At 47.4% G+C, this 26988-nt stretch overlaps 1 protein-coding gene across 1 annotated transcript; it reads left to right on the forward strand.

The window, feature by feature from the left end:
• Positions 1-25945, forward strand: KLHDC4 (kelch domain containing 4). The gene is made up of 12 exons (XM_013097946.5): positions 1-396; positions 1393-1484; positions 2383-2461; positions 3531-3629; positions 6380-6516; positions 13067-13159; positions 14100-14259; positions 20392-20473; positions 22513-22721; positions 23857-24262; positions 24965-25081; positions 25360-25945. The coding sequence occupies exons 1-12, from the start codon at positions 298-300 to the stop codon at positions 25533-25535; spliced, it is 1749 nt and encodes a 582-aa protein (XP_012953400.4). The 5' UTR covers positions 1-297; the 3' UTR covers positions 25536-25945.
• Positions 25946-26988: the final 1043 nt, after the last annotated feature.

A 26988-nucleotide genomic window follows, 5' to 3' on the forward strand; every position in this document is an offset into this window, starting at 1 on the left:
TTAAAACCTCTGCCCAGCACAGCGGGGCTCACAGAACCGGGACAAGGCACCACAAGCTCGCCGCCCTCCCTCAGCCCCAACCCGGAGCTGCTTGAGGAAAAGCAGCGGGGCCACCAGGAGCCGAGGCGAGCCCAGCTCAGCCAGCCGGGCCTGCAGAGGGCCCCCGCGGCTCGGGCAGGAGGCGGGCCGAGGCCTGGAAGCAGCGGGCCGAGGCCGGCGGCGCTGCCCGCCCCGCGGTGCACCCAGGGCGGCGAGGGCGGCGAGGCGAGCTCGGTGCTCCCCGCGCGGCCTAGCGCCATGGGGAAGAAGGGGAAGCGGGAGAAGAAGGGGAAAGGGGCTGAGAAGACGGCGGCCAAGATGGAGAGGAAGGTGTCCCGCAGAGCCAGGAAGGAGGAGGTGAGGGGCGCTGAGGGGCTCGGGGGGTTTTGAGGGCGCTGCTGCCTTGGAAGGAAGGGCTAAAGCGGAGGGGTATGTGGCTGAGGGCACCCCCGGGGAAAGGAGGGTGCGAGAACGAGAAATGATGACTTAAATTGCCTTCCATCTCCCCCAGCCTTTTTTCTCGGGGCCTTAAAAGCGAAGGAAAATGTTTCAGTGCTCCCTGCGTGAGTGCAGCCTTGTGCACAGCTGCAGGCAGGGAAGGCGCCGGCGCTGTGCCTGTGCTGGCTGCAGGGAGAGCTGCTGCCAGGCTGCAGGGGGGGAAAGAAATCCCCAGAATTTGGAAGTTTGCTGGGATGCAGCTGCTGCCAGGGAGGGGTTGGCTGATGGACGCGGTGAGCACGGGGCTGTCGGAGAGACTTTGGGTCAGAAACTCCCCCTAGCTGCCGGCCTGCTTGTGCCCTCAGTGCTCGGTGTGTCTGCACTTTGGAGGCAGATTTAAATCTAATTTTTATTTCCTGGAAGGAAATAAAAATAAAAATACGTGTAGGTTTCACTCTAGCTAAAGTATAAACTGGCAGTAGACAAGAGTTTCCCATGCCATTTGGGCAGTTTTCCATTGCAGACAAAGAAGATGACAAGTTGGGTTGTAGCATATATTTGATCATAATTTTGTCAGGGGTTAAATGATAGCCATTTCCTTGCCCATTTGTGTGGTGTTTTTCGTGCAGGAGCAGCAGGTGCATGCAAAATGCACTTTGTGTATCATCCTGTTAGGCCTCTTCTGAACAACTTGTCAGTGTTTTAGGAGACACTAATCTTTAAAGCATATATAGAAGTACTCAGTATCCATTTCTTGTGGTTGAAAAAGAGGAATTTATGCAGACTTTTTTTTTCTTCTTCTTTTTTTTTTTTTTAATTTTAATGGGGAAATTCTGGGAGCGAACACTAGTTTTGTATGGTGTGCAAGCCGTTCTGTGCATATCAAGGAACTTATGTCTGTGTTTTTATTTTCAGGAGGATCTTGAAGCCCTGATAGCAGAATTCCAGAATTTAGATGCTAAAAAGACACAAGTAATTGAGACAGCCTGCCCACCGCCCTCACCCAGGTAAGAGATTGTGTGAGACTTTGACCATCAGTTATACAGCTATTGATGAAATTTATTTATGTAAAGTTACTTGCTGAGAGCATGATGTCTGGCTTGGCTGATATCTGGAGTTAAAAAATACATGGTATATTGAATCCCCAAATTAAGAATGGGACCAAACTCATTTTTCTAGTCTTAAACCCCCCTTTTTAATCATCCCACCAGTACAGCTAAGGAGGCAAAGCACTAGTAAGTTCAAGGGCTTTGCAAAATAAGAGTTAAGAGGAACCTTTGGATTTGGACTAGGAAGCTGAAAGGATTCACAAGGACATGCTGTGAGGGACAAGACACTTGATCTGTAGGCCTGGGGTCTGTGTGGTGCTAGGTTCTGTATGTCTGTTTGATGTGGCTTGTTAAAAACCCCTCTGTATAATATCTTTTTCCTTCCCATATGGAGGGACAAGTCAGTCTCCACACAGTGAATAGTACTTTGGTGGGATGAGTGGTGAACAGTGGTGACTGCAGAAGAGTGATGCAGATAAGTTGATGTGAGACAGCTCAGTTCTACTTAGTTATGTACCCTCATAAAACTAATTTTTGTTCTCGACACGCCAACATTAAAATTCAAGAGCTCACGTCAGAAGGCATGTTAAATGACAGTGTAACGTGTGCTCCTAAAATAGGAGAAGGTTTCAGACAGTGTCAAATTAATCTTGCTGAAAGTTTTTAAGAAGTTAATTTCTTTGGGGAGTTTTTCACCCTGGGGTGAATATCACAGCCTACTAATTTGGCAGCTGATGGAGAGACTTTCGTGTCTAGAGGGCTGAGGTGCTAATGCTAGCTGAGTTAAAGGCTGCAAGCTTCTGAGTTTTACAAGTCTTAACATCTACTCTTTTGGTCATCCTTCTTTTGTTTGCAGGCTGAATGGCTCCCTGTCTGCTCACCCTGAGAAAGACGAATTGATCCTTTTTGGAGGTGAATATTTCAATGGCCAAAAAGTAATGTATACTTCAATTTTTTTCTTCTTTTTTTCTGCACTCCCCCTGCCTTTTACTGTAATTTGCATGGGTCTCATTTGAAGCGAAGATTCAAAGCAGCAGTCATAAAATATGTATTCGTCCCTGAATGAGAGCAAAATAGCCTTTTAATTCTGCTGTGATACTGTCTCATGCCTGAACAGTTGGCAGGAAGGAGACATGCTAGAACCCATTAAGGAGTCAGAGTGATTGTCTCGGCATCAATATTTCAGGGCTTCATAATTTCTCCAGACTTAATAGTAGCCATCTCTGACCCTCATTTTTGATAACTGTTGAAGAATGTCAGCCTTCCACCTTCCAAAGCGAGATAATTCTGCAATTTTGCAGCTGGCAAGGGTTTGCTTGCCTTGGAGGTGTGTACAGCAGCAAATAATTGCAATTGGGAATGCTTTACTGAATTTCTGCAAGTTGCACGTGTTTATTGTGCTCCTGGAGACACATTGGTCTTTTCAGTCCTGAGAAGTGCAGACTGTAGTTAGAAAACTCAAGCCTCCCAGTGTTATTTGCCCCCTGAGGATCATCCCATGTGATGTGCTAAACTAATTCTGTTTGCTTCAGTACCTTAAGCTGTTACTGTCTCTGGAGTTGAGCAGCAGTTTGGATTACTTTAACCTGCACAGCTGTATTAAGCTCCAGCTTCTTAAGCACTGATACCTGAAGCTGTCAGAGTCTTAACCAAGGGTTTGGGAAGGAACAGTCCAGTTTAGTGGAGGAGGTTGTTGCCCTCCTTCCCTGCCTGGTGGAGGCTGGTGAGCTGTTGCTTTTCAAGGCCAGGTTGGATGGGGCTTGGAGCAGCCTAATCTAGTGGAACGTGTCTTGGCCCATGGCAGGGGGCTTGGAAGTAGATGATTGATAAGGTCCCTTCCAACCTAAATCATTCTGTGATACTGCAAATCTGAATGGGAAGCTGGAGCTGTGTACCTTCTCTGCCTAACTCACAGATAACCCTTGGGGTGCCTATGCGTGGACAGACTGATCCTGTCCAACAAAGAGCTGTGGTGATCTGTATTTTTTTTTTCCTCTCTAACAGACCTACCTCTATAATGAACTGTATGTTTACAACATCAGGAAGAACAGCTGGACTAAACTAGAGATCCCCAACCCACCCCCAAGGCGATGTGCTCACCAGGTAAGGTGCAGGGTGCCAAAGCAGCAGCTGGAATTGTTTTAATGCCGTCCTAAAGACTTATTTTTTTTTTTTTTACCAAGGGTTTCTTTCTGGCTTCTCTGCATTCCCTTTGTAATGGGCCACCAGTGGTGTCACTTCTCTTGTGCTGAGGCTCTTTTGAAGATGGGCTGTTGCGCTGCACTACATGGGAAGCAGCTCAACTATCCAAAATTCCAGGATAGCATTGGATTTTCAAAACACTGATCAGGTGTAGCTTAGAATTTGACCACAGTGCTATGGGTGGCTGGGTTGCTGTGCATGATTAGTGTCGACAGGCCTGCCTCTGTGGGCACTACAGATCCCACCACTCCAGCAGCGTGAAAGACCCATCAGAGTCAGGTATCCCTGCTAGCACGTAGCAGTTGGGCTTTGCCAAGTGTCCCAGATGCTCTGTGATGTGTCCTGCCTTTGGCTTGTGATTATTTTTTCCATGGCACGTGGGCCATTTTTCTTCGGTGTCTGCAAATTCAGACAAAATTGTCTGAATTTTCTCTGGGATATCATGAAACTCCCCTAGACCTTACCTCTTTGATGCCTCTGTGATGGGCATCGCTGGCTGGTTGTGATGTGGAAGGATTTGTTTCTGTTTGCTTTATGTAAACACCTGCACACAGAAACTGGATCAGAGACTCGTATTTTTTGCAGGTCTTTGCCCCTCGCCAGCTGTCAGATAGATTATCTTGCCTGTTGCAGCAAGTGGCTGGGTGACTGGTACATTTCAAAAGCTGCCATACAGGATGCGAATGTTATTTTCCTACCTGTGGCCAAAGCTCTGTAGAGCTTCCTGGTAAGATCCCATACCATGGCTAGGTTCATATTCCCTCGTTACTCTGTGCCTTAATGAAAGTCTTGCTCTGAGTTTTGTGTGCTTTCTTTAAAAAGAAAGGCTTTGACTTGATATTTGGTGCTTAAATTGATCTTGATTTCAGAGGCCAAATTCTACAAGGAGGCCAGAAATTCAAATTCTCATTCCCTGAGGTGAAAAGGAAGGAGGTTGCCTGGTGGGTGTGGAGTTGAGAGGTTCTTGTTTGTGTGTTGATAGCCAGCAGGTGGCTGTCTAGAAGCTGGATCAGAGCTGAGCGAGCAGGCTGTGCATCAGGGAGCTGCAACTGGATTACAGCAGATATAAAATGAGAAACATACCAGAGGAGTCGTGCTTCAGCAATAAGTTTTCTGTCTGATAATTAATTACAGTCACACAGGAGACAGTTCAGCCTCTTCAGCTGAATGGCTTGTTGTCTTCCCTGTGACTTTATTTTTAACACGTTTTCTGCATTAGCTTAAAGGTAAATAGGAGTATGTCTATGCATGTTTTCAGTCTTATTTGTCATCTCTGGTCTCTGACACGCAGTCCTCTGACTTAAGCTGGCTTCATTACATCAGCTGAACAGAACAGGAGAATAGCCATGGATGGCTGCTGTCAGTTTGAGCTGTTTGAGGAAAAGGTCTGGCTGTGTAATGAATTCAGAGCCAGCTCTTCACAAGGTCACACGCAAGTATGAGCAGGCTGTTGTCTGCACCTTCACTTAAGTTTTTAATCACTAGATACCCTTGAAAATCAGGCGTGCATCCCCTTTGCTTAGGTGACTTCATGTTCCCACAAACCCTGCTTGCAAACACACCCAATGTTGTCAGGTTTAATTGTTGCATGTACGGGCTGGTTTGTGTCAGGGCATGGTCATACGTTTAATGCTAGAAATCTTTGCTGCTTTCTGGAAAAGACAGGCAGGTAATGAAGCCCTTCTAAATAAATTGGGATAACAATATTGATTCGTGAGGGTACCCTGGAAAAAAAAAAGTGTGGAAAAAAGCTTAGATTCCTTTTTGGGATTCCTACCTTTTGCTGCTTAGTCCCTATGCAGATAATTGCAGCTAAGTGGAGTCTTGCTTTTCGCTTCCTGCTTCGTAACTGTCAGCTTGTGTGGCAACAGGGTGTTTTGATGCTGCTCTGTGCAAAAATAATAAAACAAATCCCTTTGATACTCTTCTCTCTGCTGCTTGCCTCAGTCAAAGCAGTAACAGTCTCCTTTTGTTCAAATACTGCACACTTCCTTCTGTGTTTATTTTCTTCCTTCAGATAAGAGCAGTAATGCCTTTCAGGTCTTGGAAAGCGTCAGGTTTGGACTTGCACTGCAGCTTGGCTTCTGAACCGTTTTTTGTTTCATAATCTACAAAAAATGGTGGTGTGTAAAGGGCGTTTATGCACTTCATGGCCTTTTCTAAAAGACTTTTCCCTGCCTTACTGTGCCTGCCCAGTGTTGGGATGTTACATGCACTTTAGAGTCAGGAAGTGCCCCTGTTCCTCTGATGGCTTGGGGTTCATCATCCGCCAGTATGGGTACTGCACGATGCTTTTTACATGACTAAAGGATGGGTGAAACGTTGCTGAACCTTAGCTGAGGAGAGATTTCCTTTGCTGAACAGAAAGATTTGAACTATGTTCTTAAACCAAATCCCAAGATACTTCTTAGAGAAGCTTGAAAGTGAGTTCCTTGGCTCACCTTCCTGTGCCATGGGGAAGGTGTGCCACACAATGAGCAGCTTACATTTAAAATTCCCCTTCATTCAGCCCCAGAGAGCTGCTTTTGCCAAGCATGGCAGCAGTAGCTGCTACTACTTGTTTACTCCTTTGTATTTGGCAACTGTGCCTCTGACCTGTCCCTGGTTCCTGCACTCTTGTCTGATCCTGTTCTTCCTTCTTCTCCTGGCAGGCAGCGGTGGTGCCCACAGCTGGTGGGCAGCTCTGGGTGTTCGGCGGGGAGTTTGCATCTCCCAATGGGGAGCAGTTCTACCATTACAAGGATCTCTGGGTCCTGCATTTGGCTACCAAGACCTGGGAGCAGATCAAGTAAGTGGTGTGCTCTCGAGTCAACAGTGTTGACCTCTTGAGGAGTTGTGTCAGCATGGTCTGAACTTGGTTCCTGCTGTGGTGCTGTGATTTCCCATCTGTTCCTCGAGTACAGAGGTGCCCATGCTGGAAACAGTGGAGAGGACAACCTCCAGAAAGGAGTGCAAATGGGAGATGTGCTCCAAGCCCATTGAGGACAAAAGCCATTTTATTTATTAAGTGACTTTTGGAGCACAGGTGTGTTTGGGTGTTATGTAGCTGAAGAAAGGAGTATCCTGAACAGCACTGTGTCTTCCTAGCCATGCTGAGTGTAGGTATCCAACTTGAAAACACAAGTGATTGTTCCATTTGGGCTCCATCTGGGCCTGTGCTTGTAGCTGGGCTGTACTAGACCTTAAAGGATCTCACCCAGTTTTACCACTGCTTGAGAAGACAGCTTGTCTTCTCCATAAAGCCAAGTTCACTCCTGATAACTGGCATTTTCTGTTTAAAATATTCCTTGGGATAAACCAGTAATTTAGACCCATCAGGGTAAGTATGTGCCAGAAGCCCTGGAAACATTTGACAGGAGTAAAGGCACCTAAATATCTTCTGTGGATCTGGCCCAAAGTCTGATAATGTTTCTTTAACCTTTGGCTTCTAGGTTTTTCATATTTACACATGAGAGGAAGAGTTCTGGTGGGTCACCTGGTAAAACTGAGAGGCAAGAGATGTGGCTCTAGTTCTGACTTAGACTCAGACTTTCTTTTGGGCTTTGGGATTGTCTTGGCTGCAGAATTAGCCAGAACACAGCCGTGGCTGGGCTGAAGCTCCTGCACAGCTGACCCTTGAGGTGCCACTGGGGAAAGCAGCAGCTTTTAAATGTTTACTCATCTGCTGTTTGACCCTTCAAGCTCCTGAGCGTGAACTCCTTGTTCTTGCTTCTGGTGGAAAGCCCTAAATATGCCTGGGCTGATCAATTCTTGCCCCGCTTACAAAGTGCAGGTGCCTGTCATCTGTGTCTGTCTCTTCTCGTGCGGTAATCGAGAGGGTGGTTCAGGGCTGAGCTATGCAGAAATGGATACCCTGGCTCTGCCTTGGCACATGCCTGAGGCCACACAGTGACTCATCGTGCCTGGTGCCTGTCTGCCTTTCACCCCCCTGTAAAATGGGAGCACTGGGATTGCCTGACGAGGGGAATTGGGAGGTTTAATTCTGCTAATGTTAACGTGGCACGGAAGGGGCTCTGGCGTGGAAGGTGTACGGGAGCCAAAGAGCAAAAAATCCCAAGGAGTCCAAACCATGCAGGGTTGAAAGGATGCTCCACAGCGCGGTATCCTGGCAGCAGCAGCTCTGCAAGAGTCTGGGGATCATCCTTTTGAGTACCTCTGGGAGGCTGAGGGAAAACTGCTCTGCTCCTCAGCGGCTGGTTCCTGTCTGTCAGTGTGATTCTTGGCTCCAGACCTGGCAGCGTTAATCTAATAGCAGCTGTAATTTGTCATGTTACAGGAAGCCGGGTTTACTCCAGTGAGCCCTGCTTGGCTTTGAGAAGTGGGGGTGAGAGAAACTCTCCAGGATGATGGAGGGCTCTGTAAGAGGTGCAAGGCTTAAAAAGAGCTGTCAGCGTGCAGGCTGCTCTGCCTGTTGTTGTGAGGCAGAAGCTGACGGAATGAGAGTGACTGTACCCCTCTCAGCTCCCCCAAAATAACTTCTTAACTCAGCCAAATAAAGGGGATGGAGCTCGAATGCATTACAGCCCTACCAGCTTCGTGAACGCAGGCGGGGGAGAGGAAGTGATGATCCCCATCGAGTCCCTGCTGAGAGAAAGGGTTGACATTTCAACCAAACTCTGGGCTGAAAAAAATCCTCACCAGAGAGCGGTGTTAATACCCAGCTGCAGGGAGAGCGAGGGCGGGAGATTGTTTCTTGTGAGCCATCAGAGAATCCAGATGAGGCTTCGTTAGTTCCACCAGCCGTGGCGCAAATTGTTCTCCTGTGCATTCGCAGATGTGTTGCTGTAGAGCTGATTTAGGGTTATCCACTCCTGAAACGAATGCTGCAGTGCCTGACCTGCTTGGGAAGATGAAATTAGGTAGTTACAAGGCTCAGCTCAGCCTGCATCTTATCTCATATGGTACAGTAGCCTCAGGGATGCTGGGTGTACTGCAAGAGCCTCTGCTCCCACCCAGGTGGACTAAACCATGGCAAGAGAACTTGTTCGGAGCTTGTGATGGGTTATTATGGTTAGTGAGGAGGGAAACAGGTTGGTGAGGTGAGCTCCTACCCCTGTGATAAGCAGAAGCAAGTTCTAGGTGCCGTGATTTTCCAGCCACCCAGAGCTGCCTTCCATCCCTGGGTGCTGGTGGTCACATCACGTTGGCTGCTGTGACACAGTGGAAGGATGCATTTGGAGACAGTGATGCTTTGTTGTCTCTTAGTAGGTAAATGGGTTGACATTTCTGAAGCGAGCATCATAAATCCTATGAGTGAAAGTGCCCTGGGGAGGTGATCTTTCCGTCCTCCCTGCCCCGTGCAGGATCAACTCCGTTTGAACTTCCTGGGGCATTTGGGTGGACAGCTGTCTTTCAGCCTTGCCATAATTTTGAAAACACTCATGCCCTGGTTCCAGTGCTCAAATAAAACAAAGTGCATCTCCTCCCCGTCCTCGGGCAGAGCTCCAAGAGCTGCATTAATTAGGCATCTGGTGGAGGAGGCTGTGAGAGGATGTCTTTGTTTTAATGCTAACCTGGCTGAGTGTGAAAATCAAGTTTCTGCTGCCTCTTTGTTTTTCCATACAGCATCATGATGACAGTCAGCTTGGGGAGGGGAAGAAGAAAGGACAGAGATGATTGTTGAGTTGTGTGAGGGATTTTTTGTGCTTTTGAAACCCTTGATTTTTAACATATACTGCATTGCACTTCCTTCTAGATATTCCATCCCCACACCTTAGATTTCAGACAACCATGTTGTCCTTCCTGGCCCACGGTTTGTGCCAGAGACCATCCTGGTGCCGTAAGAAGCTTGACTATAAAACACTTTGAAGAGAAAACCTTGAGTAACTCACCCCTGTTCCATGTCTACGCAAAGGCTGCTGGGGAAATGGATCTCCAGTATCTCCTAGAGCAGAGCCACAGTCCTGTCAGTCAGCTCGACAGTTAAAAACTGCAGGCAGCTATATTCACTTGCATTTTGTGTGCATGAAGATGGCCCAAATGCAACAAATGCCAGCCTGTTAGAAGACGTGCCAGTAACTGACTTATTGGGACCACCTTATCATGTGTGTGATCCATGAGGTTGCATCAATGCATGAGTTTGTTACTCTGCCTTAGAGCTAAGCAATATTTTAACCTAATTGCCTCATTCCTTCCTACAGAGAACATTTCTGTTAGCTCCGTGTGGCCCAGTGCACTCCCTCGAAGAGAGATGGGGAGTGTCACACGTTGGGGTTGTACTTGGGATCCGCCAGTTCCCTCCTCTGTGTAGTTCTTTGTCTTGCTTATGAACCTGGATAGCTCCCTTGCCTTTAATTCTGGAATGCTGATGATACTTCACAGTTTGGTGAGATGTGGTGCTATAAATATTTCAGGGTAGCATTTCACAAGCGTATGTTTAACGCTGTTTACAGAGAGAAGTGGAGCAGTCGCTGCAGTGCAGGATGCCTTTCAGCACAGGTTTGTTTATGACTGATGACTGTTCTTGCTCGTGTGCTCTTTGTCACCAGGAAGATCAGATCCTGCAGCACAAGGTAGAAAGGTGCTTTGGTGCATAAAGAAGAGACGGGTAATTTGGTGCAGACTTCCTCTGGCAGACCAGAATTGAGCTTGTGAGCTTATTCTTTGGTAGATGAAGATCCAAATGTATGACTGTTGATTGACTTGGCAAAGGATTTGGTCTGGGGGTTCCGTGCCTTATGGCAATTGTGTTTTCACTTGTGTACCTCCTAAATAAGTATACAAACATATGGGTGTAATGTCTGCATGCCAATGAACAGAATACTTGTCGTTTGCATTTACAACCATAAAATATGGAACACTGAAGTCCTGGGTTTCAGCTGCCTTGTGTACTGGAGAATAAAAATGCCTTGTACTGAACTGCCCATTTACTGGGATGTTCTGTGCATCATCATCATTTTATTTTATTTTTTCCAATGGAAAGGTATGGGGATTCATCTGAACTTCCTTTGGATGGAGGAATGAATGAAAAGGTAGCTCACTCACGCAGCCTGTAGACACTGTGACATGCAAGTCATTAATTCTTGAATCTGGGGGCTGAATTCAGGTCTGTAACATTACTATCAGCCCCAGAGTAACTCCACAAGCAAAAGCAAATTCCTTATGGAGCAGTTTTGATCAGACTTCTGCTTACATGTGTAGAGCCAGTCCTTATCCAGACTTATCTTTTGATCTATTTTTAAAAAAAGTCTGGAGAATTTACAGCTCCCTCCCACATGTCTGCTTTCTGGTGTCAACCCCAAGAAGTAGACTATTAATCATAAAGTCAGCGAAGCCATTTCCAGAATGTTTGTTTTGGGCCATGAGCAGTGACACAGGTAAAAAGAGACAGTCTGCGTTCGGGAATCAAGGCTTCAAGCTAGCAGCAGGTGCCTTCTGGAGTGGCAGCGTGGCTGTTTGCTTGGCTGTGTCGTGCGTTTTTACAGCGCTGTGTTTGGGGAAGAAGGACCTGTATGAACTGGTCTATGTAAAAATACTTCCTAAGAGCAGTTGTTGCTAGTGTAGAGGACACCTCTTTAAATCAAAGTGTATAAACAGGCCTTTATAGCTGATGCCTGTACCGTGTGTAATGCTGAAGCCAAGGAAGCTGAGATGGCAAATTAGAGCGCAGGATGAGGCCTTCTGAAATTGTTTCAGCATCTGCTCTTGTAGCTTGTATTGCTTGCCTAAGGAAAGTGGAGAAGTGCCTTATAATTGAGAGCAATTGATGCTGGTGCCAGTGAGACTTCTCTGAATTCGGATCAGGCCCCAGCCTGGATGTTTTTGTTTGTGACTTAGAGTTAATTGTATGCTTGTGGGAACTTGTTTATTAAAACACATGCATCAGTGAATAAACGTTTTACCATTCAGAATTGATTTTTGACTTGCAGGAAATGTGTTTGAGAAGCAAGGCAGAAGATGTTCTCTGAGAACAAGGTTTTAATGTTAATGTAGATTTCTGATTCCTTCTTTCCTTTAAAAAAAAAAAAGCAGATTTTAAAAGGTGCCATCCTCTGGAATAATAACATGGAAGCTTTGTTATAGAAGAGAAAATTATTTCAGATCTTGATGAAATTAATACAAGAGGTGATGTTCTGCAGGGTGGTACTTAAAAATCCAGTAACTGCCTAGAAAACCCTACTCTCTGTTAGAATAAAGAGTCCAAGCAATCAATATTAATTCAGGCGTACCCGAATGCTGCTGTTCTGCTTGGAGCTCTTCATTAGGGCCGGTGTGAGATTGTCATTTCTGATGGTGAATAAGGGCTCTCATTTTCTCTCTCCACAGAAACCTATCACTGCTCTTTACAGCTACCCGCTGCCAGTTAAAAGCAGAGCAGTAGGGTTGGAGGTTTAGGTTTTGTTGTTTTCAGTGCAGAGCAGGCTTCTAGGCCCTGCTCCTGCAACCATTTAACACGTGTTGGTGCTGCCTATCGAGAAATCTTTTTGGGTTAGGTGGTGCTAACTGCGTGTGCTTTGGGAGGCTCCTCAGTGAGACTGAAAATGGGATAGATTAATCCCTGGGGCAGAGAACACACAAAGCAAAAACCCTTTTTTCTCTGTGTTTGGCCTGAAGTTTCCTTTGTTCTGAGAGATCTTGAAGGCTTCTTTGTTCTCTGTCTCCTGTGAAGCTCTGCCTGTGGATGAACATGAAGGAAGGTGCATCTTCATTGCCTCTCAGGAATGCCTTTGCCAGCTGCCTGGCTTTGCCAGAAGCTTTTGGATGTGACAGATGGGGTGATGTTGCTTGTTCCTGGAAATGGAAGTGGCATATTTAACTGAAAGGTCATGCAGCCTTGAATAGAGCAGAGCAGCGATGCTCCTGTAATAAGGAAGATAATAGCGATAACTTGTTTGGCTGCAGTGCCTTTGTTCTTGAGGAAATTGAAGTGATTTACACTCTACTCCCTGGCTTGATGGTATATCCTCGCTGCAGGTAGGTGAGTGAAGATGCTGTGGATAGGTCATTTCCTATGACACTGGAGGAGAGTGGATGTCAGAGCCAGTTTCTGGCTCTTACCTGGTACTTAGAGAAAACATCTCTGTCTGGAGTGCTGTTCTTGCAGTTGTGGGAGTTAACTGCTAATCATTAAACTCTCCTGAAAAATTACCTCCTGAGTCATAGCAGAAAAGACTTCAAATCTTGGGTACTGTTAGAGACTAGATGGCTTATCCCTAGGAATAAAGCTGTTACTGCAGAATGCCCGTGTGGCAAATACCAAGTGTTAGAGGCAGAGCACATGTACTGTTCTGGAAAAAAGCATGCATCTGTGTTAAGGCAGCGAAGTTCCCCCATGGTTGGACGGGCCCACTAAGAGGAAAGGGAACTCTGCTGATGAGTGGAATTTCTTTGTCTTTCAGGGCATCAGGAGGTCCCTCTGGAAGAAGTGGGCATCGAATGGTTGCTTGCAAAAGACAGCTGATCCTCTTTGGAGGTTTCCATGAGAGTGCAAGGTGGGTTACTGCGGGATGATTGGTAGTTTTGAGTCCTCTGCAACAAAAACAACAGAATTTCACAAGCAATGGGAAGCTGGGCTTTAATACAAGGATTTTCCTTAGCAATAGTTATCAAACTGTACTTTTATGTTAGAAGGAGAAGTGATCTTGTTTTTAAAACCTTCAAGTGTTTGAAAAACCACTGTGTCACTTAGATAATCACTGAAGTAGCTCCTCATCCTCATAACTAAAGCTGAGTACATCCCTTTTGGCCTCTGCCTCCCATCAAAGAGCCTTCTCTTCCTAGAAGCATCTTCCCCAGTAAGCTCTAGCATACCGTGTGAGGTCACAGCTGGTGAGGTCACTCTGTCATGGGGACCGGGAAGGGAGCTGAGCTACATATTTTCTCAGAGATGCTAAGCTGCGTAAGTGCAGTCCCTGGGAGCACAGCACAAGTTGTAAAGCCTACCCTAGATTTGGCTAAGTGCTTGGCATTTTCCACTAGCAGTATGTGAGTTGGCTAGTTGAAAGAGAACGTGTGTGTGTGTGTGTATACGTATTTACTGTTTCCCTCACCCCCTAGACAGACATAGCATTAATCTGTTTTGATCTTTTTGTGTTCTGGTTTAAGTCACCTTGGTTTGTGTTTCCTGGAAAGAGTTGATGAAAGCTCTGTTGTAGTAAGGAATAACATAGGTAAAAAAAGAACCCAGAGAGGTCTTGCTTAAAGGAGCTTTGTTAAACGCATATTGTTGCACTGAAATAGTAACCTTCAACTGAACAAATCTTCTGTGTATTGCCATGGCTACAGCAGGAGAAAAAGCCATAAATGCAAAGAGTTGAATAAGGTGTTGCACCTCTTCAGAGGTTCCTGGTGCTGTTCCTGAAGTGATGTTTTATCCTGTCCTAAATGATGGCTGTTGCAAAACCTCACGGTGTGCCAATTTGCCCTCTGCAGAGATTACATCTATTATAATGATGTATATGCCTTCAACTTGGACTCCTTCACCTGGAGCAAGCTGTCTCCATCGGGGATTGCGCCTGCTCCAAGATCGGGATGTCAAATGGCTGCCACTCCTGAGGGCAGCGTCATCATCTACGGAGGCTACTCCAAACAGGTAGGAGGGACTTCGTGGTAAGGCAGTGCAGCGCTTCCCAAACGCCAAACAGAACAGTTGGTGGAAAAGCTAAAGCGCTAAAATGAAAACTGAAATGTGACAAATTCAAATTGCCTAATTAGGGCCAAAGTGATGGTCTTGACCCGTGGTGGTTGCAGGGTTCTGTGCTTTGACTGCCGGGAGAGAGCAGTGGGCTTAGCGCGTGGGAGAGTAGAATTCGAATCTCTTCTGCTCCTTCCCTCTGCTCTGTTCCACAAGTGTTGTCTGCAGTGCACGGTTTGGTGATCACATTGTGTAACTTGCCGCTGCTTTGGCTGATGATATTTCCTCAGCCAGCTGCCAGATGTCCAAAAACCACCGGTAACGAGTGCGAGTTAGCCTGTGGGTGTGCCAGCTCGGAGTGATTGTGCAATTGTGCCCTTGCAGTGTTCATACACATGGTTGTTCAGGCTGCTGTGAGCCAGTGCTGCTACCAAAAGTGGCCTCTTGTCTTCTAATTGTCCCTTTGTTCATTCAGTTGTCCTGACCAAGGAGCCGATCTTGATTAAAACTAACACATTTTTCCTGCTAATCTAATCCAACGTGAGGAAGTGATGTTATGGAGGGAGGAATAAGCAACTGGAAGAAACAGCATTTTTTGACAATGGTAGTGGTTATTGCCAACTTAAGGCATTCTTGGGCAGTACTCGTCTGTGTGGCAGCACTGCAGGAGCCTCGTATTTTCTTGGATCAGGGAAAGAGTTAAGGCAGCAGCACTAGTTAGCAAACTCAATAAGCCAAAGAAGACTTTTGATGAGCACCAGGCTTCCTCCGCTCTGCTTCTTGCTTTGTTAATCACGGTAATTTATACCGGGTAGGCCTTTAGACCATATGTCCTCATTGACCAAGTATCCCTGTCTCCATGCTGGGATGGAGGAAGTAAATATTTCATTGAGCAAAAGGCTCCTGCGAAAGCTTTTAATGTTACGAACGCAGACTGAAGACCCGGATCCTGCTGCTGCTGTCTCCGTGGAAAGGCATCGCTTCCAGCAGTGCATCGCTGGGGGAGGAGGACGCGTTGTTCTTCTGATGTGAATAAATGAACAAAGAAGAAAAGCAGGGGAAGAGGAGAGTAGTCTGTCTGTATATTTAGAAGCATTTGTGCCTCCTCACGGCCTGCGCTTAGGGCTCTAACTCCTCAGAGGCGCATTTGATTAAATAGCAGTAACAATACGAAGGCATTTTCTACCCAAAAGGGCTTTGTCTGCTTCCTGTCTCTGACTTGTTCCCTCACTCTCGAGGCTGGGGGAAGCGTGCATGCTCTGCCAGGTGTGGATCTCTTACTGCTACTGGCAGTAGCTGGGTTTCAGGTGCATACCGAGCCCTGTGGAAACACAAAAGTTGACGCATGTTTGCAGTTCTGCTCTGCTTTACGAGGGTGGGCTCTGTTGCACAGCTCTGGGTAGTTCTGAGCTCATAAAAATGAAGTAGAAGGGATAGGGGAGTGCAAAGCTGCCCTCAGCCTTTTGCTGTGACAAATAAGCACTCAGCCTTTATGCAGGGCACTGTGCGAGGATAAGAGCTGGATGCAGTTCCTCTCCAGCTTGGAGAACAGCTTTTAGATGATAACAAGCACTCGTTATGCATCTCCTTCCTTTGTAATGTAGCGAGCTGAGTCTGCTGCTCTCTGCCGTGCCATTCCTAACAAAGACTTTGCTTGTGTCTTCTGCAGCACAGGTGAATTTTGGGGCAGGAACGGTGCAGCCAAGCTACAGGCAGACCGAAAAACTGGACAGAATTTTCTCTGTAGCTTTCTTGAGATGCAAAGGCACCAAACTGCAGTGGGCAAAACAAAAAGAGACGTAAGCCCAGGAGATTCGTAGTTATGGGTGGAATTGTAGGTATCTGTGTACCAGGCTGGCTGTCAGGGCCCTATAAAGCCCGAGAACCACTGTTGGCTTGCAGCCCAGAATGTTTCCCTGGTCAAGTCATAAATCTGCCCATCTTCAGTCAGGGCACTGTGAGCTAGGAAGGGAAAAGCAGAGAGGTTTGGTCCATGCCTTCCTTTGCTGGAATTGGTCAAAGAACTGACCACGGAGGGTTGATTTTCAGTAGTGCCTTTTGGCATTACCGTGTTGCTAAATTCCCATGATATGACCTGAATCATCCCTGGCTGGGGAAATGGAAGCAGAAAAGATCAAACGCTGTGTGTGAGGCACTCTGGAACTCGTGGACAGAGGCAGGACAAGAGCCCTGGTACCCAGACATGTTTGCCTGTGCCAGCCACTCGATTTTGCTGTCCTTGAATGTTCAAACAGTGAATATCCAGGGCGCAAGTGGGGAAAAAGGAAATGCGAGCTGGACAACCTTGAGTGCTGCTGAGGTGAGATGTTGGTGCACAGATTGAACGAGAGCATGCCTGAGACTTTCAGAACACCATCCTTAGCACAACGGTGTCCTTGTGTTCATGTTTATCACTTCTAGACTGAATATTAAAGACAACTCCTGTGGTCACTTACAGAAGGATTGCTGAATGTGGTGGCAGCCCTGCCCAAACGTACCCCAGAAGCCCCTGAGATGCTCAGCCTCGCTCGTCTGCTGATCTTAAAGATGTCCTCGCCTGTTTCCCTTGCTGGGAACGGGGCTTGCTGCAGCAAGCTGCATTTTTGGCTGAATAAAGCAGCGAGACCTCTCTATTGCTAGGCAACGTGAGCACACTGTGCCTGACTGGCACGGCGAATGCAGCCGGGAGGTGGTGGAGGCTAACGCTGCTCTACCTTGCAGGTGGAAGCAGCCTACGAGCCACGGGGGGGCTGGCACTGCGTGTGTGCAGGGCTTTTGGATGCCAAAGTAGGCTAGTGTGTGGTTTTTTCTTCTTTTAGTGGTGAGCTCTGCAAAGCTGAAGTGGATTCTGCTGGGAGATTCTGCTGCTCGTGGCAGGGCTGGAGACTGAACGGCAAGGTCTTGTGGGAAGCGTTCCCTCCGCAGTTCTGCCTGCTAAGGGCTTCTTTTAACTGGATGTATTTTGCCACTGTTGATCTCTTTTTATTAGCCATGTTTAGCAGGTTATACACGGGGAATCCCGAGTCCCAGTCTGCTCACGAACATCTCTCCGTGCTTCAGTTTCCCTGCTCTTTGAAGGGGGATAGGCATGGCTCTTGCTGTTACGGGAGGTAGAGGTTTTTAGCTAAAGCCCAGAAAGCTCTTTTAACTTGCTAATTTACCTGTATGTGCAAACAAGTGGGTGTCCTGGTTGCGAGGGGATTGATCTCTCCAGTAGCAGCGTACTGCTTGCTGCTGGAGCGTCTGCTTTGGAGCCAGTGTGAGCTGGGGAGAACAGGCATCGCTTTGACAACAAATAACTAACTCCCACTCCACCTCATTGGGGTTTTCTCAGCCCAAGAAGCTTTGTCATGTTGCATACGCAGTGTGTTTACTACAGGGAGCCGTGTGGTTTTCGGGAGAAAAATGATGCAGTTTTCCTGCGCAGCCTGTAGGATAGTGAAGCCAACAGCTCTCTCAATAGATGTTGTTTCCCCTTCTTCCATGCAGACAGTGCTCATCTTGCTGGGCTTGACAGCTGTGCATCTGCACCCCTCAGCCTGTGTGGCCCCTACACATAAGAACGTGATCTGTGCTTCGTATTTGAGGACAAACAGCAGGCTACTTGGGATTGGAAGAGAAAAAAAAGGCCATTTCCATGCCTGTTAGCAGGCATGCACTTTGCAGTCGCTGGGCTGTGCTTCAGTGCTGCAAGCTGTGAGCACCATACCGATCTCTCCCCTCTCCTCTCCTCCTTCCACCCATCTCTCACAGCTCTTTGCTCAGGTGAGGTTTGGAAGGGTATTTAAGCGAGGGTCAGACAAAAAAGGCTGCTGTAGCTCAGCTGTCCACAGCCTGCAGCTCGCTGGTGACTTCTGCCGCTCGAGACCTGCGTGACGGAGACAGCAAAGCTGTGACATTGTCAGAGCCTGGTGTCTGCTCCGTGCAGTGACTCACAGCCCTTGGAACTTGAGAGCTACTACTGTAGATGCCACAATTCGTGCACTGCCAGTCCGTGAAATTGGTGTACGTAGAGCACTGTTCCTGGAAGGTGTTTTAATGCCTTCTTGCCCTAGCAGCACACTCTCAAGGTTTTGTTCAAAGTGGGTGGCTCTGAGCCCCTCTGGCTGTGTCCCCAGCTCCTCTAGGGATGCATCAGGACTACTGACCAATGCAAAACCTTGCCTTGCTTGTTTTCCATGTGCTAAAAAAGTGGCAGCAGCAGCAGGAGTTGTCACTGTGTGTGCCCTTCCTCAGAAAACAGGCCTGTCACTGATGCTTCATCCTGCAGGCTTCCTGTCCCTGGTGTGCCTGGTGTTCTGTGGCTGCGGGATGGGAGGCAGAACAGAGCAGTTGTTGACTTCATTGATGTGACTGCACAGGAGAGGATCTTTCCAGCACAGATACCCTGTCGTGGAGGCTGAGTCTTTCAGTGTGCTGATGGGATGCTTATGTGCATGCAGAGAGCAAGAAGACCCAACAAATTTCCCCTGACAGACCTTGGTGCTTGACTTTAAGTGAAGCTTCCCTTTTGCTGCGCTGTGAGTAGCGTTCTGTTTCTCACAGCGCTTCCTTATCAGCCTTCCCCAGGGCTTTTCAACATCACCCGAGTTACAGCGTTGCTGTGCAGTGCCTCAAACACACTTTGTTCCCCTTCCCTCTCTGCCTTTCTAAGAACTCAATGCTGTTCCTAAGAGCCGTCTTCAGGGTGTGCTTTCTGGAGCAGGGGGCTGTGTAATAACAGCACAACGTAGCCTGCAGTAACAAAACCTACCGAGTGCAGGGCGCTGGGTTGGGTACAGCAAGAACAAGATGACACCATGGCACGCACCCAAATCTCTGCTCCTTCTGGAGCACTGGTCTCAACCCTCCCAGCTTCTGCCAGGATCCACTGCCTGCATCCAGCCCAGCAATGCCATGGCCCCCAGGAGGAAGGGAATGACAGGGAGGCAGGAGCTGTGCATGAAAAGACCTCCTAGGGTGGCGTTGCACAGCGCTGCTTTCAAATGGTGCATGTTGCTGTGAGCACTGGAGTGCAGGGGCTTCCAGTGAGAGGAGCAAGGAAAACTGCATTTTAAATGATGCCTTTAATTACTTCACCTGGGGCTTGATCCTGCTCTAGCTGGTGTTGCCTGTAGTAGGGCTGGAAGTGGGGCTTCTTTTTCTTTTTCTGCCTCAAATACTGTTGATGACAGCAGCAGTCGTGCTATGGGGCAGAGCTGTCACCTCTGCCTTTGTTGGAGTGGGATGGATACTGGGGCTCTGCTGGTCACAGGTCTGTTCTTAAACTTCAGTGTGCAAATGATGCAGCACAAACACTCAGAGCTTCTTGCTCAGCATCCCAGAGGGCCTACAAGCCCTGCTGCAAGTTGTGTGTGGCACTTTGGAGCAGGTTTCTGCTCTCCCTTACAGCTAGAGGAGCAGAGGCACAGATGTTAAATTACTCCCTCGAGAGCACCTGATGCTGGCTGTGGCAGAATAAAAGGCAGGATCTTGGGTTTCCTTGGTGCTGCCCATCCTTCCTGTCTTCTGTAAAATCATCCCCTGTGATAATTATGTTCCTGGGTGCCCAAATTCCTGCCCTCACATCGCATCCTGCAGACTTTGAGCCCACAGACCCCAGGATGTGTCGCAGCCTGGTGAGCGCAGAGCGGAGGGAGGCTCCGGTTGGCACAGGCAGAAGTTGCCTGTGGTTTGTTACACGTCTCCCACTGCTCGCTTGTAGGATGGGACTGAGTGAGGCGTGCTTGAAGTCATGAGACAGCAGCCTCCGTTTGTCCCTTCTGCCTGCCTCCCTTCCCTCCTGAGGCATTTACTGCTGCTCATCACAGAAGGTAGCCCTGGTTTGAATGCTGAAGCTGTGAGCTCCGGAGGCACAGCGTGACTACCTGTGTGGCTTCTCGTTGACCCTATCACAATGTGTGCTTTGTCAGTGTGGGGATATATAGGAACACATAAATTCAGGCTGTTTGGGCTTTTCTGTGGGGTGGTGAGCTCGGAAAGGCACGTCCTGATTTGGGTGACTTTCCAGGCCTTGAAGAGTTGGGCCTTGTGCGGTTTTGGGTATTGAAATTGTTTTGCTGAACGTCCCTGTCTTTCCCTTCCCTGCAGAGAATTAAGAAAGATGTTGACAAAGGCACCCTGCATACAGATATGTTCCTGCTGAAGGCTGAAGGTTCAGGCAAGGAGGAAGGTAAGCTGCTGCTCCAGCTAGGAGGGCTGTGCTGGAAGTGATGCTGCAGGACTGTGAATGCAAATTCTCTCTCTTCCGTTGAATAAGAGGCCAAAAGCCCCAAACCCAGGACAAAATTTCCCTTTTAATTAAGAGCACTATGCCCCCCGTGTTTGCTTTGGGGCTAAACACAGCAGATGAGTTGATTAAGTATTTCTTTTTTCCCAGGAGTAGTTAAGTGCATTTATATACCGTGACTCTAGCTTAAAAAAGAAGAGCAAGAGTGGAAGAAACGGGAGTTACTGAGAGAGTTTAGAGAAGTTACATCCTCCTTTTTTGCATGTGTGCTGCAGAAGGAGGGTGGGCCATCACATATACAGGCTGCCATTCCACACCTCTGTGCTCTGCAGAGGGAAATGGGAGATCCCCTCATTCCTCTGCAGACTGCAGGCCACGCAATTCTTCTGTCCCCTTCTCCCAGCCCGTTTTACAGCCTGAAAAGATGAGGCTGTGTTGTCTCTGCTGAGCAAAGCTTGCTGGCTGACCGAAGGCTGTAGGGAGTCACGGTTCTCATCTCCAGGTGCCTTGGTTCCAGAGCTGATGTAAATGGGAGCACTGGCACTGTGCAACAGCTCGGGGATTGGAGCTGCTTGAGAAACTTCTGTGAGGAACTGGCAGAGTTAGCGGAGGGAGGTTGGGGTGTACTTTTGCTTGGAGAATCACTTCTAGCTCGCAGCATCGTCTGTGTTGACATTTCCCAATTGGCCCCGGAATAGTCTGAGATGGACTGGAGGGTCTCCAGGCTCCTTGCGTAACGATGTGAGAAGCTCTGGCCTGCACAGGCAGCTTCAGGAAAAACTACAAGGAAAGATATTTTAGGGACTTTTTTTGGTTTGCGTGTGGGAGGGAATTAAAACAACATTTTGAAATTCTTGTTCTCTGGGACATTTTGAACACTGCTCTTCTGTTTCTCGGCAGATAATCTGTGGAATTCCAGAACTTTTCCCACTGGAAATTCCTGCTTTTGAGAAGCTCTTCTTAGTAGCTATGGACCATCTATAAACTCTTAAGAAAGAAGATTAGGATATGATCTCGTTACTGAGTACAGGGGTACTTGTACCACCAAGGATAGTGCTTGGTTGGTTGGTGGTTTTCTCCCATCTATCTGTGAGTGTCCTCAGAAAAAGGAATTCCATCACTTCCCTTAGGAGAGGGAGGCTAGGCTAAAGGAGTAGAACAATCTTCTTTGGGCTGATTTTCTAAAATGTTAAAGCTGTGGCTGATTTCTTTAAACCCAACCATCTTGAAGTGGGACTGGGGAGGCAGGTTGGTCACATATATTGTCTGGATTCCAGACCCTGCTTGCATTATGTCCTATTTATAGTTTAGCTTTTTGAAATTGTGGTTCCTTCAGAAATGCAGTGCCTAGCCAGTGCATATGCTGCTGCCAGCCTGCATTTTAGGGATTTACTCTAAATCCACGGTAGAAAGGATTGGAGCAAAAGCAAAGGCCTTGGAGCACAAGCCTTCTCCTGAGTACTTTTTTCTTTTTTAAACTTTGGGTTTCCTTACAATGAACCGTGCTTGTTCTTGGGGGGGTAGTGATGCAAGTTGGCAGGTAAGGTACTGTAGTAGAAGGGGCCTGTGGAAAAAATTGGTGTGATGTGATCCCCATGGGGTACCTTTCCTTGGTATCCAAGGCTCTAATCAATCCTGGTTTGAAGTCCACCTTCCTGCAAAGGTGTATACGCCTTTCAATAGCCCCTTTATTCCAGAAGCACACCGTAAAGATAGCTCTCTGAGCTTGCTTTTATTGGAAACATAACTACTTCCTAAGAGTAGGAGAAAAGTGAGGATTAGTTGGGTGATTGAAGTGGAAATGCAAGTGGTGTTCTGATTAACGTTTATTGTTGAGCATGCACAGTGCGGTTCTGAGTGTCTGAAATGGATCAGGGAGATGCTTGCAAGGATTGCTGGAGAACTGAAGGGTCTCAAAAGATGTGAAAATGGTTTTGTTTCTCCATTTACTGATGCTCATGTTTGTTTTTATCTGTTACCAGAGAAGTGGGCATGGAGTCGGCTCAACCCATCTGGAGTGAAACCCACTCCCAGGTCTGGCTTCTCCGTGGCAGTGGGTCCCAACAACCGGTCCCTTCTGTTTGGAGGTGTGCACGATGAGGAAGAGGAGGAGAGCATTGAAGGGGACTTCTTCAATGATATTTATTTCTACGACATTGGGAAAAACCGCTGGTTTCCTGGACAGCTAAAGGTCTTGTTTTAAAAATAATACAAATGTCTTCAGTTCTTTCTCCTTCATCATTTGTAGCATCTTTTTGGCCCCATGCAACTTCCTTGCAGTCCTTCCCCACCACATAATCCCTTGGGTTTTCCATGCCCTGCTTTCACACTTCTGGGGACAGAGGGAACCTGTGAGCCCTGATGCTTGTGCCGTGAGTGAGAGTGGTTCAGGAGGCAGCCCTGTTCCTCTGAGAGTCAGGCTGCATGTGCCCTCTTGTTGTGTAATGCAAAATGAAGCAAAGCAGCATGAAAACATAGTTCCCGTGTTTTACTAGAGGCTGGCTCCCAGTCACATGTGTAAGTCTGACGTGAGCTAGTTCGGTAAAAGCTATTCTGAAAAGATCTTGTGCTGCACTGAGATAATGGCCTCCCCCTTTTCTCCATTGTTGATGAGCTGCCGAAAGGGATGGAATATTAACCCTTGGCTCATAGGTACTTCAGAAATGCGGCCCTCAGATCTTCAGCTTTGTGTCAACCACTCTCAAGGGGGAAGCAAGGTGCAAACGACCTGGTTGAACTTCTTTCTATCCACCCCCACTGTTTCTGGCTTTGTCCTCAAAAAGGAGAAGTCAATCACATAATAACAGGCAAACATCCACTCAGATGTTTGCTTCTGCTTTCCTAGCTGACTGTTTTCTAGCCTTTTCGTACGGTACTTTGAAGACCTGGAGTGCTTCCTGATAATGCACTGTAATTTAGCACCCAGCAATTGTTTCGATTTCACAAAATGGTGGGTTATTTTCTCTTGCTCCTGTCATAGAACAGTGGACTGTGTGTGTGCACGTGCACGTGTGTGCCCAGCTGCAGGAGAGCGAGCAGAAATGCTGTTTTCCCTCTCTCTAGCAGTGCTGCTGTTGATAGAAGCAGCAACTCCATGCCATGGGTTCTCCAGGGGTTTTACTGCTGTTTGTTTTATGGCTGGTAGAAGTTCATGCTGAGTGGAAGGTTGTAGCTCTCACCTGAGACTTACAGTTCTAGTGAAAAATAATTGAATTCATCCCCCTCCCTCCCAACAGCATCCCCAGTGTTGTATTAACTGCTGTATGAGCTGTTAGCTGCACACAGTTCACGTGCAGTCTCCCTCTGCTCCTTGTTCCTATTAACAGGGACCCAAGTCAGAGAAGAGGAAGCGAAGACGCGGCAGACAAGCTGAGGCAGAGGGAGCTGGAGATGAAGAGGTGGAGAAGCAAGCCCCGCAAGGCCCCATGGAGATAGTCAAAGAAGTGGTGGCAGAAGATGGGACTGTCATGACGATCAAGCAGGTGATCTCTGGGCCTGCAGGAGAGAAGGAGAGGTCTGAATCGGAGGAGGAGGAGGAGGAAGATGGAGCCTTGAGCCCCCAAGTAGAGCCGTGCCCACGTTCTAATGCCATGCTGGCAGTGAAGCACGGGGTTCTCTATGTGTACGGGGGAATGTTTGAGGTGGGCGATCGCCAGTTCACCCTCAGTGACCTCTACAGCATCGACCTGCACAAGATGGAAGAATGGAAAGTGCTAGTGGAGATGGATCCAAGTAAGCTCTGGTGGTGGGATGTCTGTGTGCCTTTAGTGTAGCAAAGCCCAGGGTGTGGTTTCCAGCAGTGCTGTATTTTAGAAAAAAAAAAAAAAAAGGACCTGTGGAGTTTCCTCAAGGGATGGTGATGAGCTATGAACAGTGGTTCTTTCTAGATAAGAAATAGCTTGGAATTACAGGATATGCAGTGTCTTATAATTAGTACCACTGCAGAAACCTGTCTTGTCCAGAGATTTGCAATGACTTCAGAGAGAGAGCTCTGGTTTGTCTGCTTTGAAAACCAGGGCATGTAAACAGAGCATCTTTGTTCACTGGGGGCAAGTTCTAACCTTCTCCCTGCCCTGGAAGCTCACAGTCCACATGTGTGTAGCAGGCAAAGGGCAGAAAGGAAGGAATCTCGTAATTGTGGACCTGTAAAGTGCTTGGGAGGAGACTTGACTCTTGTCAGCATTGGCATTAACCAGCTTGTCTTCTGCAGCTGTCCTGTGCTGTTTAATTCTTCCTGACTCTATTAGGTCTCTTCCTGCCGTCCCCTGCTGCCTGTCAGATCCAGGCCCTGTACAGTGAGTGGGTCTGCAAGGGAAATGAATACAGCAGGACTCTTAAGGAGCATGTCTGACCTTGCCCTGGCTCCCTCTGTGACATTTCTGGGTGTAGGAAGCAGGTTGTTATTTATTTCTTCTCTTTTCTTTCTAAACAAAGAAGCACAAGAATGGCTGGAGGAGTCAGAGTCGGATGAAGAGGAGGATGATACGGAAGGTGCAGAAGGCGGGGAAGAGGAAGAAGAGAGCTCTGAAGAAGAGAGTGAAGATGAGGAAGGTAATGATTAAGATGAATGTTTACTTCATACTAACATAAAGCGTGTTTTGGTACAATACTTGCTGGCATCCAGGTCAGATTTTCAGCAAAGTTTTCATAGTACATGGTTCTCAAAGGGGATAGGATAAATTTCTTTGGCTACTGAGAGGTTTTTAGGTTATTACATTTAAACACGTAAACTGAAGCGTAGCCTCGGACGGGTTGGCACATGGGAGAGCAGATTGACTTCATTAGCCGTTTGTGACCTCTCTTTCTCTCTTCCTCCCATTGTGTACCAGGAGAGGAGCAGCACCCATCTGTTCAGCCTGATGAGAAGCATGCAGACTATCTGTCCAGGACGGAGCAGTATTGGATTAAGCTAGCCCGGAGCAACATGGGCCCAGATGCCAAGGAGAAGAAGGTGGTGAAAGTGGCACACGCCATGGCAAAGACATTCTATGAAGATTCAGTCTAGACGATGTTGAGGCTGTTCTGTGAGTGCAGAAATGTGCTGGGAGCAGTGGTTAGCTCCGCTGAAATCAGCCTGATGTGGCAGGCAGGCAGTGTATCCAGAAGGCTCCCTGGAACTCCATACGAGTGCCTCTGGGCTTTGTCTCGATATGCCTGGTTGGTTAATGGTCAATGTGCTGTTATGCCCCTGGAAGTTATGGGAGGATCTTGAGGAACAGGATTGCTGTCCAAGCACTTGTTCTTCTGAGACTGGAGTATATAATACTGTCATCATTTGTTCAAAAGTTGTTTGGAGTCTGCGAAGACAAACTGCACGTTACAATGGTTCTCTAGTCCCAAATTCCCACCCCTTACTGGGGCCAGAACTTGTCCCCAAGGATGTTTATAATAAACTTCTTTGGTTTGTTACATCAACTTGGTTTTCTCAGTCCCATCCATTTTTTTTTTTCTCCTTTCTGCCAGCTTGTGGAAGAGGGATTGCTGCCCCCTCTGTGAAATATGCAGATAGTGGTAATAAGATGCACCAGCAGCCCTGAGGTGTGGCTGCACTGTCTGGAGAAACCTGGGAATCCTTCCATAGGTTATCTGTATGAGAGCCACTGTAAATCCTGATGGAAATTACAGAAGTGTCTTGCTTTCTAGCATTAGCTGTAACAGGTTTTTCTTTTGCTCGTGGAATCCCCCACTTCAGTTTCTCACGTTAGCCAAGAAGCAGTTGTCCTACAAGTAAACCCTTTATGACCAGTGAAACGTCCTGCCTTGAGACCTGATGGCATTTTGAGGCCAGGAGGAAGTGGGCTCACACTCAACGGATTTTTTCATCCCTTCTTCCTTGACTCAGCCCTTCTTTCTTTGCAGCAGAGCTGTGCCATTCGCCCATAGAGACAACAGATGGGATACGAGCGTGTCTGTTGCAGCAGGCAAGTGATGACTTAAGTTGACACCAGAAGGCACTGGCTGTCCTTGTGCAGAGAAATCCAGGGTGCCATGGGTATTCTTTTAGCAGGGGCATCACCAGGGAGCCAGCTCTCAGGAGAGCAGTACTAGGTCCTACATGGCTAATTAGAATGTAATAAAGACTAAGTAGAGCAGGCTGCCATGTGATTTAATTGTCAAGGTAAAAACATGTTTGATAGGGAGGAGCCTTGCATAAAAAATAATGGGAGAGGTGCAAACAACTCATTTATAACTTAAGAAAGAAACTGTAGTGCTCACTTGGCTGACAGCATCTTTGCGTGTGTGACATCCATGGGTTTCTGTGCAAAGTTTTGGGGAATCTGCCACTGAGTTGCATTTGACTTTTTTCCTTTCCTCTCTTGTTTGAAAATAGTGGGTTTAAAATCACAGCATCTGCGCACAGGGCTCCAGTCCAAAGGCCCCACCAGAGAAAGGAATGTGCGCTTTTTGCCAGATCTACTTTATAATTTTTTTTTTCCCCTTTTGATTATTTCTAATAC

This window comes from Anas platyrhynchos, chromosome 12 (genome assembly GCF_047663525.1).
Source record: "Anas platyrhynchos isolate ZD024472 breed Pekin duck chromosome 12, IASCAAS_PekinDuck_T2T, whole genome shotgun sequence".
NCBI lineage: Eukaryota > Metazoa > Chordata > Aves > Anseriformes > Anatidae > Anas > Anas platyrhynchos.

Coding starts and splice junctions, on each gene's coding strand:
- KLHDC4 (XM_013097946.5), top strand. CDS start 298: ATGGGGAAGAAGGGGAAGCGGGAGAAGAAGGGGAAAGGGGCTGAGAAG. Junction 1,485..2,382: donor TGCCCACCGCCCTCACCCAG/GTAAGAGATTGT, acceptor TTTTGTTTGCAG/GCTGAATGGCTCCCTGTCTG. Junction 25,082..25,359: donor AGAGAGTGAAGATGAGGAAG/GTAATGATTAAG, acceptor ATTGTGTACCAG/GAGAGGAGCAGCACCCATCT.